The sequence below is a fragment of the Brachycentrus maculatus genome, unplaced genomic scaffold (assembly GCF_059751285.1).
Source record: "Brachycentrus maculatus isolate JH-2025_06_01 unplaced genomic scaffold, ASM5975128v1 h1tg000577l, whole genome shotgun sequence".
Taxonomy (NCBI): domain Eukaryota; kingdom Metazoa; phylum Arthropoda; class Insecta; order Trichoptera; family Brachycentridae; genus Brachycentrus; species Brachycentrus maculatus.
In genome coordinates this window covers 51,163-66,088 of record NW_028281317.1, presented here as the reverse complement: position 1 = coordinate 66,088, position 14,926 = coordinate 51,163, and the positions used below count along the sequence as shown (strand labels likewise).

Below are 14,926 nucleotides of genomic sequence, written 5' to 3'. Positions count from 1 at the left end.
TATTTATATAAATATATATATTATATATATATTATATATATATATATATATATATATATATATATATATATATATATATATATATATATATATATATATATATATATATATATATATATATATATATATATATATATATATATATATATATTTATATATATATATATATATATATATATATATATATATATATATATATATATATATATATATATATATATATATATATATATATATATATATATATATATATATATATTTATATATATATATATATATATATATATATATATATATATATATATATATATATATATATATATATAACATATATATATATATATATATATATATATATATATATATATATATATATATATATATATATATAATACTTTAGCTTTGGATACAGGCCTTCCACAAACTCCGCCAGTTATTCCTACCTTTAGTAGTGCACACCCATCCCCAAGGTTCTTTACATTCTTTCCATTCTTTTTAAAGTCGTCATTCAGTGTTTATGTGGTTCCCTTTGCTCCGCGCTTCCAAAATTAGGATCCGGTTCTCAATCATGTGAACAGATTTTTAAGAGCTAGTCGTTCATGACCCACGACTACTCAAGTGTGGCATTTGAAGGAAAAATATTTGATTTAAAAGATTGATATCAATTTCTGTACTTTTCGACCAATTCTTTCATCTTGAATCAATAATGCAGTTAGAGATTATCAGCACATTGAATACCAATCCACTCCCTATGCTTACTCTCGAAAGTAGGCGAAAATCATCTGAATAAAAACCGTTCTCTTAAATGAGTGCTCTTTCCTACATTCATTCTTCATTTCTTTTCCCATATTGTGGCAATTTCCGTCACTTTGAGCTCACTCAATAGCGTCAGATGTATCCCATTAAGTGTATTGTGCTAATGGTTTCAAAAATCTGTAACCCAGGACTGATCTTATTGTCTTATAATTATCGATCAAGCCAATACCGTGCCAATTCGATGCGGTGCCCTATGCACAATTGAGTGTAGATGAGGTGATTAGAGGCTTTTAACTTTCATTGGTTGGCTTCCATTTAGTAATTTTAAGATTAACAGAATAAAACTTATCTGCTAACATTCCAATATTAGAATTTTAAAACTTTTTTCATTGTACCAATCAGTATGTGAATTTTCATTTAACTATTCATAATGAAACGAATTTAAAAATTAAGAAGTTTATTTTAAAAATTCTACTATAGCAATATTAAAAATAGGTTCATTATTAAGTTATGAAAGTAATAAAATTATATTTAGTGTAATATTCGTGTAATTTCATCATGAATTCTCTAATTCCGCCTATTCATTTGTTTCTTACTAATACAAATTTTAAAATATATACAATACATATATATTCGTTTTGATTTATTTTCACCCCAAAATGTAACTCCGATTCCTTAATATTCAGAATTTAAAAAAATATATATCGAAATATAAATTTATAAAGCTTTCTTCTTTTAAATTTAAAGAATCATATTATTTATTTAATATAACTCTTGTACATAATGAATGTACATTGCTGGGATTATTGTTATTAGATATTTGCAGGCAGGTGTGTGAACGGGTTCAAGCAAAATGAACGATCCGTTTTAAGCAGTTATTATGTTTGACCCGGTACCTATACAGAAATGACTCGGTCGTAATCCGTAGACGTCTCAGCTGTAGAATTCGTCTTAAAAAACACCATAGGCACCTTGCACTCTAAGGTAGGCATTGAAGTATCGTCAATGTACAAGCAGAACTCACTAAGTTAAGGAAACATGTTTTGAGATATTCGAATTTAAAGGTTACTTCCTAAAATACTTTTTTTAATAGGCAGTGCACGCCAGTTTGATTAAAATATGTAATCGTAATCATTTGTGGATTCTCATCGAATTCAGAATTCAAAATTTTAAATAATAATGTATTACAAACGCAAATTTGAAACAAATAAATAAATTGTGCACTCTACCCGTATACTGACGATATCTACACGAATCTTGAATTCGTTGTCTTTTTCTTTCTTTGTAAATGTATATAAGAGGAACAAGAACAGATACATATTTCACTCTGATCATCATCATACTAAGCTTACAGTACTTTAATGTAATGATGAGATTAAACGAATAAATGTAATAATCGATGGAGAATGATATATGGAAACGAATGAAAATGTTCGAGATATTTCATATTTTTAATAAAATACCGTGCATTCAAATGCTGTCGTTGAAGGTGTGGAAATCATCATTATTTAAGTGGGAGATTATTTTTATCGACAAAGGTAGGAATATCATGAGAATTACTGTAAACTGGAGGAGTCATCGAAAGAGATCAATAAAATGGTGTTTGATCAAGTAGTTTCTGATGTTTGTCACCCTTCGTAGTGTAATTGTCAGCACGCTCGGCTACCGTGCTGGAGGTCCCGGGTTCAATTCCTAGGGGTCAAATAAATATGATTTTTTCACTGTATTTTTATTCAACAAGATAACACTGCGTTTATATGATGCAGTGCTCTATGCACCTTCGGGTGGGGATGATGTTTTGAAGAAGTTTTGAAGAAATGTGAAGAAATGAAGTCAGTTCGATTTATTTACTTAAATCAAATTGACTTTTTGCTGTTTATTCTACTCGCAGTATTTGCATCTAGCGGATTTGGTTAGAACTGACTTTTAACATCTCCCATTCTAGAATGAATATTTTTAAATGGATTGAATACTCGAATGCGATAATAGAATATCTACTATTTTCATTCGTTTAATCCCCTCACTACTTTCACAAAACCGCTGCCGATCGCTGCATTCTTCCTGCCCGTAGGTAGATTTTTTATTTCTTTTCTACTCATACCATATACGTAACAGCTGTACTCTTCTACTCTTTCGTGGGAACCGAAAAATGCGAAATGTGGAATGTTTTAAGTGGGATACGTAGGTACTTGTAAATACTAGTAAATAGTAAATATTTTCGTGTCGGGTATACAATTTGTTCGTCTGGTGCCGGGATAGCGGGTTTCTCGGCGTCCGATAAATATATTTATCGGGATATTTACCATAAAATTACAATATTGGAATATATTGCTAATAAAATTCCTACCGACAAGTAAATACATGTTTGTGCTATATTTAAATTTTAATCGCGAGTGCGTCAGCTGCGCTTGATTTGAAATAGATCGTATTTGAATCCCGTGATATTTGACAGGTGGTGTCGTCTCGTCGTTCCATGTGAATTATTTATTGTTTTTTACTACTAAATATGTCGGAAACTGAAGCATCAGTCGGTGAATTAGTTACCGGAGAAGATATTAGACCAGACAGTGCGAGTCTTTTGCAAAAATGTTGCTGGGTTTGCTATGGAACCGAGTCAGACGACACATTAGCATCCTGGGTTCAGCCTTGCAATTGCAAAGGAACTAGTAAATGGGTAAGTTTGAAAAATATAATTATACAATATTTTGTTTTAAATGCTTCACCGTGATTATTCGGTAATATTTCGGCAACAGATCTCATCCAATAAGGCTACAAAAAAATCTTTACATATTGTCTGACTTATGTAAGTGCAAAGTGCGTGAAATTGCGCAAATATAATTCTTTTTGAATTAATATTTATTTTCAAATTATTTCTCGAATAATCGAATAATATTATATATTTTACATTCTGATGTCGAAATTGTAATGCTGATGAAATTTTGTAGCCAAATTAACATAAAATAACCATTTTGTCACCTTGAAATAAAAATTACGTTTGTTTAGCCTTCCCAGAGGTACTTACATATTTATGGGTATTAGCCAAATAAAAAATAAAAATTGTGTTAAAAAAGGCTATGAATCAATATCTTCTAACCTTCCAAAAACAGACCAGTAATATTGGTTGAGGTTTGTACCTTATAAAGCTGTCGATAGTGCTTGTAAATATATGTGAAAAGGAGAATGACACAGATTTTTATACTATTAATTCCGTCGTAAACAATGTATTGGGAAAATTGTCACTTACGAGATATTACTGGTGCAACAATATCCAACATATGATATAAAGAAATTTTTTCTTTTATATGTCGGATATCATTGTTGCGACGGTAATATGAAATCCAAAAAAAAAAAAAAAACTCATCCTTTTACACTTGTTAAATTTGCTTATCAAAAAATAGTGTCGTGATTAGTTGGTACTGATTTTACCCGCTAACTCCTTAATTAATTATAAATAAACTGGAAAAAATAACACATATTTTTTTAATGAATTTTTTTTACTGACATATCGCTCACTCCTTTTGAAAACGTCATATCAAAATATTTGATTTTTCAGGAAATCGTTTTTAATGTTTAAAAAAATAATAATATGTATTAAAAATAAATATCAAGCAACTTATTGAACTTTTTACTGTGCAACAGATCTTTTTAGGTAAAACCTGAATGTTATTTCTCCATTTGAAATATATTTAGTATATTAAAAAAAAAAAAATTAAACAATACCTTTTCTTCAAAAACAACGCTTTCTGCCCTGTAGCGGGTAAATATTAAGTTAAAAATATGCCCCTTTTGCTGGGATATAGTACATTTTCTGGGCATTCGGAAAACATGCACAACTGAAAATTGACGATTTTTGATATATGACGTTGTTGAAAGGAGCGAGTGATATATACTCTATAGCAGCCATTTCGGGGCAAAAATAGGACTGAAAATTTAAATGCAAATGACTATCATAAAATAAAAACCAACAACAATTCATCATCAATAAATAGCCTAAAATACTGCAGCACATCATGATCGCCTTGTAAAGCAAAAGTGCAACCAGTATTGCCGATAAATGGAAATCGTGAAGGAGATACATCAGGTGGATCGATATTTACTCGAAGCCAAACACTTGGTTCATTATATTCATCATCACTGGAACTATCAGAAGACACGTCGCTTTCATCACTGTCCTCAATGTCCTCAAATTTGCAAATTTAAAGTTTGAATCGTCAAGATCACTCATTATAAAAAGGTTTAAAATCTTTAAAAGTTTTTGGAAATCACTTAACCTTTAGCCGCCCAGTGGTCCTTTACGGGACTGCGGATTTGTGTCTTCAATGCCCACCACCGGTCCCATACAGCATTGTTCCGCAAAGTGTGTGCCGCGGCACACTGGTGTACTGTGGTGATTAGTTGATGTGCCACGGAAAATATTCTAGTTTTGTGAAAATAACACAATTGCACATATTTCAGAGGTGCATATTTACCATATCATCGTAACATATTTAACATATTATGCTTAATCCAAAATAATCGTTTCTCGATGATGTGTACCTACAATCTACATACACACCCAAAAAGTATTATAGTCTTTTACAGCAGTGTTCCGCAAACTTTTTCTATTCATGGTACACCTACCAAATTAAAAAATTTCAGTGGTGCATATTTACCATATTATGGTTACATATTTAACATATCGCTCACTCCTTTCAAGAACGTCATAAATCAAAAAACTTGACTTTTCAGGAGAGCGTTTTTAAAGTTTAAAAATATAACACAATGTTTTAAAAATAAATATCAAGCCACTTATTGAACTTTTTACTGTGCAACAAATCTTTTTAGGTAAAACCTGAAGGTTTTTTCTCCATTTGAAAAATGTTTAGTTTATTTAAAAAAATAATTAAACAATACCTTTTCTTCAAAATGCAAAAACAACACTTTCTGCTCTGTAGCGGGTAAATATTAAGTTAAAAATATGCCTCTTTTGCTGGGATATAGTATATTTTCTGGGCATTCCGAAAACACGCACAGCTGAAAATTGACGATTTTTGATTTATGACGTTCTTGAAAGGAGTAAGCGATATTATGTTTAAAGTGAGCCTACTTAACTGAGCACAGGCAATGAAAATTTGGAGCAATTGTGTTATTTTCACAAAACTAGACTTTTTCCTCGCCACACCAACTAATCACCACGGTACACCAGTGTGTCGCGGCACACACTTTGCAGAGCAATGAACTAGAATAGCATCGCATAAGATAAATACCATAAATCGTATTTATTTTCACCCGAGTATATTCATGAGTGGTCTTTTCTGCATGTAAAGCTTGCCCGAGTCAACTCGGGTGTGTGTATTTTTGCACATAATAGCCGCCCGAGTATATTCAGGTATGCTCCTTACGCGGTTGAACTAAAGCAAAAAAGTTTCCAGTCCATTCAGTTTCCGCTCCGAGTATTACACCGAGTGTGTCATGTGATTATTGGTCGTTCCAGGTGCATCAGGCGTGCCTGCAGCGCTGGGTGAACGAGATGCAGAAGGGCAGCATATCCCGGCGGGTGACGTGCCCGCAGTGCAAGGCGGAGTATATCCTGGTCTTCCACTCCATGGGCCCGCTGGTGGGAGTGCTTGACTCGGTGGAGGAGATCACCCACAAGCTGTGCCCTTTTGTCGTGGGCGGAGTCATGCTGGGCTCCATCTACTGGACGGCCATCACGTACGGGGCGGTCACCGTGATGCAGGTCAATATTGATCAATATTTGATTTTTCATACTTGCTACTTACTTCAGCCTTCTTCTTGTGTCCAGTGTTGAACAAAGGCCTCCCTCTTGGACTTGCACAGTTGTCTGTTGGACGCGACTCTCTTCCAGTGCAGCCCGCCACTTTTTTAATGTCATCGAACCATTTTGTTTGGGACCTATCCACGCTTCTGCGTCCTGTTCTAGGCTTCCAGCTAAGCACCTTTTTTCGCCCATCTATCCTCAGACATACGTGCCATATGATCTGACCAGTTTCACTTTTGTTCTACGATTCTTTGTGGAAAGCCTGTACTAACACTTTAACCACAGTTGAATTTTGGCTATAAAATTTGCCGGTGCAAGAAATCGTCACCAATAACTCGAAACAAGGCTCCCTGAACACCGCTCGGGTTAAAATAGGATCAATGAAAACAAATACATAAATATATTTGGCCCAGGCAAATCAACACCGAGAAGTCGGAATACGATTTTCCCGAGCAGGCCCGGGCTCATCACTACAATGATGGAATACTCCTTGGCCGAGTCACACTCGGGCTAAACTGAGAACTGGATAACTACGGCATACACTGCGTTGGCGTCCTATTTTAGTCATACGTTATCAGCTCTATACGCCACTTTGTTTACAAAAAAATACAATATTTAAGATTCGAAATTTCACAACTCTATGCCAATGAATACATTATTGGTGGGTGGTTTTTTCATCAACCCTGACCCTAATTAGTGTACTAATTGCAAGCCCTATTCCGATATGTGCAATGTTTTTTGCGTCTCTCGCGCTCTACGAAAAGTAAGCAATTATGTAGTATAGTAAAATATGATTTTAACCGTTTCAAGCAAACAATGTGTCATAAACAAATGACTGACTACCTTTGAAAACATGTGTTTTTTTAAAAATTCTTTAATTTGTCATTTGTGCGCAGGTGGTGGGGCATCAAGAAGGCCTGGAGATGCTCGAAGGAGCGGATCCTCTGGTGCTGATGGTCCTCTTGCCGGCCGTTCCAGTGCTGCTAGTCTGCTGGAGGGCGCTGCGATGGGAGGATGCGCTACTCGCGGCCCTGCGCACCACCTGCCGCAAGCTTCCTGGACTGACGCTGCTGCTGCCATTTGGAGAGTGAGTAAAAAAAACTGATACCAATAGAGATGTGGCGCAGGAATAATGCACCTTAAATGGCAATAGTCTGGTTTACAATATGTTCAGGTTCTCTATGTCCAATGTGCCCATACCATCGCAATTGCCTTTCTTCTATCTTATTATTAATGTCTGTTACACATTACCATTTTAAATGCTACTTAACCACCCTACCTTCGGGTTATTTTCAGGGATATTTTTTATAAACAAGCAAAAAAAAACACAACATTTGTTGTCACAAAATATTGTCAGGCATGAAACCTGACAAAAATTTGTCGAGTGTATTCGGTATGCATTAAATATTTAGTGCTACTAGATATTATGTGCGCGTAGGTCATACGGGTTAGCGCAGAACGGTGAAGAAAAATCGCGTGTATCACGTACATTTGTATGTGTAGGGCGGTAAAAATATTTTTAAAAAAAATATATATTTCTTTTCATTTAGTGTTAAAACTGACTTTTTTTTTTACAGAATCGAAGGAGAACCAACCTCGAATCAGTCGGAACAAGCTGTGAATGGAAACGACCCAAATAATTTAAATCCTCAAATATATGGCAGATACGCTTCTCCAACAAGAGTTTTGTGCGGTGCTTTAATACTACCTACAATTTCAACGATTGTCGGCAAAATTCTTTTTAGTTCTGTCAAAAACAATTTCCACAGAACGATCCTGGGGGGCCTCACATTTGTCGTTGTAAAAGGGGCATTGAATATTTATCACAAACAGAAATTACACATTCGCTATTCAACGAGAAAGATCCTCGATTATACGGAAGAGAATGTACGACAATATGTTAATAAACCGCCGGGAGCGAGTAGATCGAGTGCCGACCCCAGTTTGGCCCGAAGCTCCGGGCAAATTGTCGACGATTCCGCCATTTTCGCATCGGAACAACGGGTCGTGTGATCAAACGGGATGCGAATTCGAATCCTGAATATCGCTTACACGGTGACGAGATGATGAATCTAAATTTTAAACAGTAGTTAGAAAAATCCTTTTATTTATATTTCTCTATTTATTATTAAAAAGAAGTGCGCTTTTAATGATGTACAAGGCTTTGAGATTGATGACGTGAACACTATTATGATAATAGAAACAGACATTGAATTATCTTTTGTAATATGTAATGTATAGTGAATCTTAGTTATAGTGACTAACGACAACTGCTAAAATTTCATAGTTAGTGTAAATCGTTCAATACAAAATTGATCAAAAAATGACTAAATATTAAGTCAAAAATAACAACATCAAAAAAAATTATAACAATTTTAAAGTATTTTTGAGATTTGGCTGTTAATTTATTTTTCATCTAAATTCGGTCACGTTACTATTATGATATGAATAATATTTGGTTTCTTCAATGACACTTTAACCGAGTTTTACTGTTTATTGATTTAACAAATAACAAAGGTTTCATTATGCTTGTTATAACTGTGGTAGACAGTATTTAAATTACTTCAAATATTATGACTTTTTTTTTCGGTATTTGACTTATATTGTAATTAACATATCTTGATACATACAATTTGAATGATTAAAAACATAATATAAATATTTTATAAAATACTTATTGATATTTACTTGAAACAATTATGTAGAAGAAGCAAAGACATGGAATCGATTTCCACTAATTTAAATCATGTGTATAAATTTATTATCTAGTAGTGGCAATCTAAATTGATATATTTGTAAGTGTTTCAAATAGTTATTTTCAACAAATAATATTCCAGTTTTTCCATAAATAGTACATCGAATATATCTTACACCAAAAGTATAATTCAGAATAGGAAGCCATATATATTTGTCTCATTATACAGTTTTATAATCATTTTTACATTTGTGATTTTAGAAAAACGATTGATTAATCATTGACAAGCCATTTTGGTTTTTCAATTTCTCAATGTAGAAATCTTCAAAAACTTATATTGAAGAATATAGAAGTCTGGGCATTTACGGGGCTGACGACCATCATAGGCTGGTTTAAGTGATCACTTTACACACGTGTAACATTATATTGAGATATTGTAGTCGCAATATCAGGAAGCGTAATTTTCTTTAAAATTTAAAATGTATCTCCAGCTTAAGTGACGAAATGTTGTACATATACATAATAGACACACAAACAGTGAAACACAGAACTAACGCAAGGCTGAGATTTATTATCGATATTGTAAAGAGAGAAGTTGGGCATGTGGAGCAGATGAATAATTGAAACAGATTTACAGTATAAATAAAGCTGAAAGTAGAAACTGAGTAAGGCCGAAGAAGATATGGGTAATCAAGTACAAGTAAGACAGAAATGGGAATAATCGGTGTACGTGTGTGAGATCTGAATAAGGCAAAGTATGTATGCAGTAGTTTTGGTGATCTCCGCCTCCATAGTTTAATGGTCACCACCCTCGGCTACCGTTCTGGAGGTCCCGGGTTTAATTCCCACGGGGGATTCAAATAAATATATGCGATTTTTTCACTCTAATATTTATTACAATAATTAAAGAAAACACCAATATTTATTCAATATGTATTACCCTGGACTGGTTGGTACCTGAAGCGGAGGGCTGATCACCTTTCCCTCATGTTTTAACAATCAAGATAACAATTTGTTTATATGATGCAGTGCCCTATGCACCATTGGGGTGCGGATAAGGATTTAAAGAATAAAAAAGTTTCGGTGATCTATCGTCTGTATTTATCTTTGTGGGAAGCAGTCATTTTGTGGTGATCAATTACATTATGTAATTTCTGAATTTACAAGTGCATAAATGGTTTCCAAAGATTAAAACTAAAACAACACAATGGATGTATGGACATTAAATCAGATGGATGTCTTCCTAAACTAGTAGCTATTTTCAAACAATCATCTATTTTGCGCATTAGTAGACAAATATTACAGGATTATTTTTGTATTCAATAAAATTGTCAGATTTGTGCTTTTTAAATACACTAAAAGCAATTTTAGAAATCTAGATAGATATGTATTTATAACATTTTCAATACGTACTTATCAAAACTAGTTGGTACTACATACATACATTAACAGTGTTAAATATTTTTACTGAAGTAAGGCAATTACTATAAACCTTTTCTTCACGTCTTTGGTTTTGTGAAGCGCAGGATGAATTAATTACCTTACCCACATATAACCTTCTAGATAACACAGCATCAATACAATGCTCTATGTACCTTTTAATATGTATATGGAAAGAGGAAGTGTGAAGCTTTTAAATTATATTCAAATGATTCTGAAAACTAATTTATTATGTTTTACTTTTCATTATTAAATATAATTTAAAACGTACGTTTGTATTTATTGGTAATTTTATAATAGTTTTAATTAACTTATTTGTATAAATCTAGGGCTATTCTCTATCTCAAAACTATTACGAGTTATTTTTAAATTAATTTTATAACCTGTCTGCAAATACTTTACACTTACTTTTCTTTTATCTGAGGAAACAAAAATAAATTCAATAATTTATTTTTCTCACAATATCACAGAAAATTAAAAATTGACTAATATCGTAATTATCTAATATCTACATCTTACACATAAAATATTTTACAACAAAGTTAATAATGATACTACTAAACATTTCAGATTTTAGTTGAAAATAATCCAATTTCTTAATCTATGCCAGTTAGTTTGGATTGAAGCATTATAGGAATTTGAAAAATTAATGCCATTGCTGAAGAATGTCACCTCGTATTAATTTATCAAAAATAGCATTATATATTTACATACAGTGAAACCTCTATCGTTTTTAAGGGGACCTATTGAAATAAACCATGAATGCGGGATTAAGAAATCAATACATTTTCAGCTTGGCTAATAATATTTTTATTGGTATCAGTTTTTTAATGTACGTAGTAGAAAGTTTTCAATCTTTCAAAGAGTGTGCATGCTTCTGAAAATGAAGATACAGGCAGCGGCTCCTCTTCTGCTGTATCCGTCAATCTAGCATCACACAAGCTTTCGATAATTTCTATCCCCGCATGTTGGAATATTGTCTTTGAATGTAACAAATCTGAGAAAATTTATAATAATGTTACAAACACAGATAAAACATATCAAATATGTAGCGTAATTCAAACGATGAATGCGGTTAAATGGTGATAGAGAAACGATCAATGCGATCTATTTTTGTATGAAATGAATTCGGGGTAGGAGAAATAAACGACTCATCCGGGAAATTGATTATTTGAGGAACTATATAGGTTTCACTGTTATTATAATTTTATTTAAAATAATTTGAGATAGGAATGAATAGCCCTATTTGTTTCCTGCACACCTACGCTTAAAAACATAATAAAATAACTTAAGAGAATATATATAGGTATTCATAAATAAAAAGGTAATATGAAATAATATTATTTATGTAATACTATTAATAATAAATTAAGACTTTTATTAATAATTGCAACAACAACAAAAAAACAAATTTGCCTGAGTTTACTGTTTTTTTAACACATTTTGGACGGGTGTTTTTCAAGCCTGTGGACCGCTAGCGACGGGATTTGATAATTGTGTATTTATAGTTACAACCTTAACAAAGAGATTGATACATAATATTCTTATAAAAACATTAAATATGTAATTCCTTGTTTTATGACTTTGAAACGAGGCCGGCGCAGAAGATAAAAATACCCTTCCCGTCTTTAAGCATCAATCAACCGAACGGGTAGAAATACCTTTCCCATACTAAGTGTGTTAATATTTATTTATTAGTAGGTTAACATTTATGGATATAATACATTGGTTTATATTAAATGTATGCCATTTTCCTTTATATATTATTTGTAATGTATAAGTGCCCATTTTCTTTATAACTCGAGAAAAATATTTTTACATTAATTAATTTTTTTGGTGAAAATTCTAGAAAATGTGCAGTTTTTTATTGACATTATATTTTAAAATTGCATTACTAGTTGAAATTGAATAGTCAGCACTTTCATGTAAATATTATTTAAAGTACAACATGAGAGATGGCGTCTTGACATACATGTACATTATAGAACATTCTACTACTATTTATCGCCCAAATAATAAAAACACTAAATTCTTTCTAAAATTGACGATCCTATTTCAAATATGATTTTGCCATAAATTAGCTCGTTTAAATAGGTTTTTCAAATGATAGTAATAGATCTACTGTTGTTTTTTTTTGCTTTGAATTCAATGTGACAGTAAAATTATAGTATTTACAACTTATAAACCTAGTATGACAGTAAAATTATTGTATTCACAACTTGTAAACCTAGTGTGACAGTTGAATGGTGGTATTTACGACTTATAAACCTAGTGTGACAGTATTATTATTGTATTTACATCTTATAAATCTAGTGTGACAGTAAAATGGTTGTATTTACAACTTAAATTCACTGAAACAGTAAAACGGTTACATTTTCTATTTTGTAAACCCAGTGTGATCGTAAAATTGTACATTTTCAACTTGTAATCCAGTGAAATGTAAAATGGTTATATTTACGACTTGTAAACTGAAAAAAAATGTAAATAAAAATCATGATTGAATTATGGTATCTTAAATTTGATTCGACTTAATCATATTTTGTTCATGGAGAAAAATAAAATGGTAAAAAAAAACAATAGAATATAAATGTGTTTTATTAACCCTTTCAGCAGTATTGCCATATATGTATAGCAAGAATTAACCTTGCCCAGTTGAGTACTGACATATACAGAAGTTCACTGTAGGACATTGTTCCGCAAAGTGTATGCCGCGCCACACTGGTGTGCTGAGATTAGTTGATGTGCCGTGGAAAAAAGTCTAGTTTTGTGAAAATAACACAATTGCTCCAAATTTTGATTGCCTGTGCTCAGTTAAGTAGGCTCACATTTCACATTAAACATAATATGTTAAATATGTTACCATAATATGGTAAATATGCACCGCTGAAATTTCTAAAATTTGGTAGGTGTACCTTGAATACAAAAAGTTTGCGGAACACTGCTGTAAAAGACTATAATAATTTTTAGGTGTGTATGTAGATTGTAGGTACACATCATCGGGAAACGATTATTTCATTGGCGTAGTATATTTTTGTAGAATATATTTATTAGTTTAAAATTCATGTGCAGAAAAGAAATAAGTACATTGGCGGGCTTATAGCTAAATAGCAATATCATCCAACCAATCAAAAACAGACTAGTGATATTGATCAAAACGTTTGATACCATATAAAGCTCTTTGCAATCAGAGGGTAGAAAGTGCTTGAACATTAAAAAAAAGATAAATTAAAAGTTGATACAAAATATCTGCTCTCCCGGTAGTTTTATTTCAAAATGATCTTCTTACAGGGTGAATTTGTAAAAAAAAACACATTATGGTGTAAATAAATGAAATTACTCCTCAAACTTTACTCTTTTGTGACCAGTGACATTTTACAGAAAATTTATGTAAAATCATGGTTTACAACCCCTGCCTTGTTGTGTATGTATATAATAGAATTTCGTCTAGCCTCCCACAAGTCTGATGATATCGGTAATGACGAAACTCGGTCAGTAGTAAATAAAATAAATGGAAAAAACTATATAGTAGTTATTTTTTTATACATGTCGCTCACTCCTTTCAAGAACGTCATAAATCAAAAATCGTCTATTTTCAGTTGTGTATGTTTTCGGAATGCACAGAAAATGTACTATATCCCAGCAAAAGAGACATATTTTTAACTTAATATTTACCCGCTACATGGCAGAAAGTGTTGTTTTTGCATTTTTAAGAAAAGGTATTGTTAAATTATTTTTTTAAATAAACTAAATATTTTTCAAATGGAGAAAAATCCTTCAGATTTTACCTAAAAGATCTATTGCACAGTAAAATTTCAATAAGTGGCTTGATATTTATTTTTAATAGATAGTATTATATTATTAAACTTTAAAAACGTTCTCCTGAAAAATAAAGTTTATCGATTTATGACGTTCTTGAAAGGAGTGAGCGATGTGTACATATCCAAATGCATTTTTTTTGGTATTTTGCGTTGCATCACTTTTTAGCCTTGTAAAGATATTCCAAAGCAGAATCAATCAATTTACACAATATTGTTGAACGCTTATCTAATTTGAAGTCAATTGTACGGTAATATTCCCGTTTGGATTGATATTTTTGTAAATTGATAAAAACCATATCTTATCACCGATATTGGTACAAAGAAGTTGGCAAATATATTGTCTTGTGTTGAAATACATGCAGATAATATTGTCTTTGCATTTGTGTACCATTTCATATAATATTATCTACAGCAGGGGCTGTCAAATTGAATATTTATTCCAAAAAATGTGGGTAC

General features: G+C 32.0%; 1 protein-coding gene across 1 annotated transcript; it reads left to right on the top strand.

Annotated features, from left to right (window-relative positions):
* Positions 1 to 2,909: 2,909 nt before the first annotated feature.
* On the top strand, positions 2,910 to 9,188 carry LOC148301319 (E3 ubiquitin-protein ligase MARCHF5-like). The gene is made up of 4 exons (XM_088273447.1): positions 2,910 to 3,430; positions 6,230 to 6,475; positions 7,414 to 7,604; positions 8,095 to 9,188. Exons 1-4 carry the CDS (start codon positions 3,263 to 3,265, stop codon positions 8,528 to 8,530), a joined length of 1,041 nt encoding a protein of 346 aa, XP_088129573.1. The 5' UTR covers positions 2,910 to 3,262; the 3' UTR covers positions 8,531 to 9,188.
* Positions 9,189 to 14,926: the final 5,738 nt, after the last annotated feature.

Excerpts from the sequence above, each read along its gene's own strand:
- LOC148301319 (XM_088273447.1), top strand. The coding sequence starts at position 3,263 with ATGTCGGAAACTGAAGCATCAGTCGGTGAATTAGTTACCGGAGAAGAT. Across the intron at positions 6,476-7,413 it reads GGGCGGTCACCGTGATGCAG|GTGGTGGGGCATCAAGAAGG; the intron begins GTCAATATTGAT and ends ATTTGTGCGCAG. Across the intron at positions 7,605-8,094 it reads CTGCTGCTGCCATTTGGAGA|AATCGAAGGAGAACCAACCT; the intron begins GTGAGTAAAAAA and ends TTTTTTTTACAG.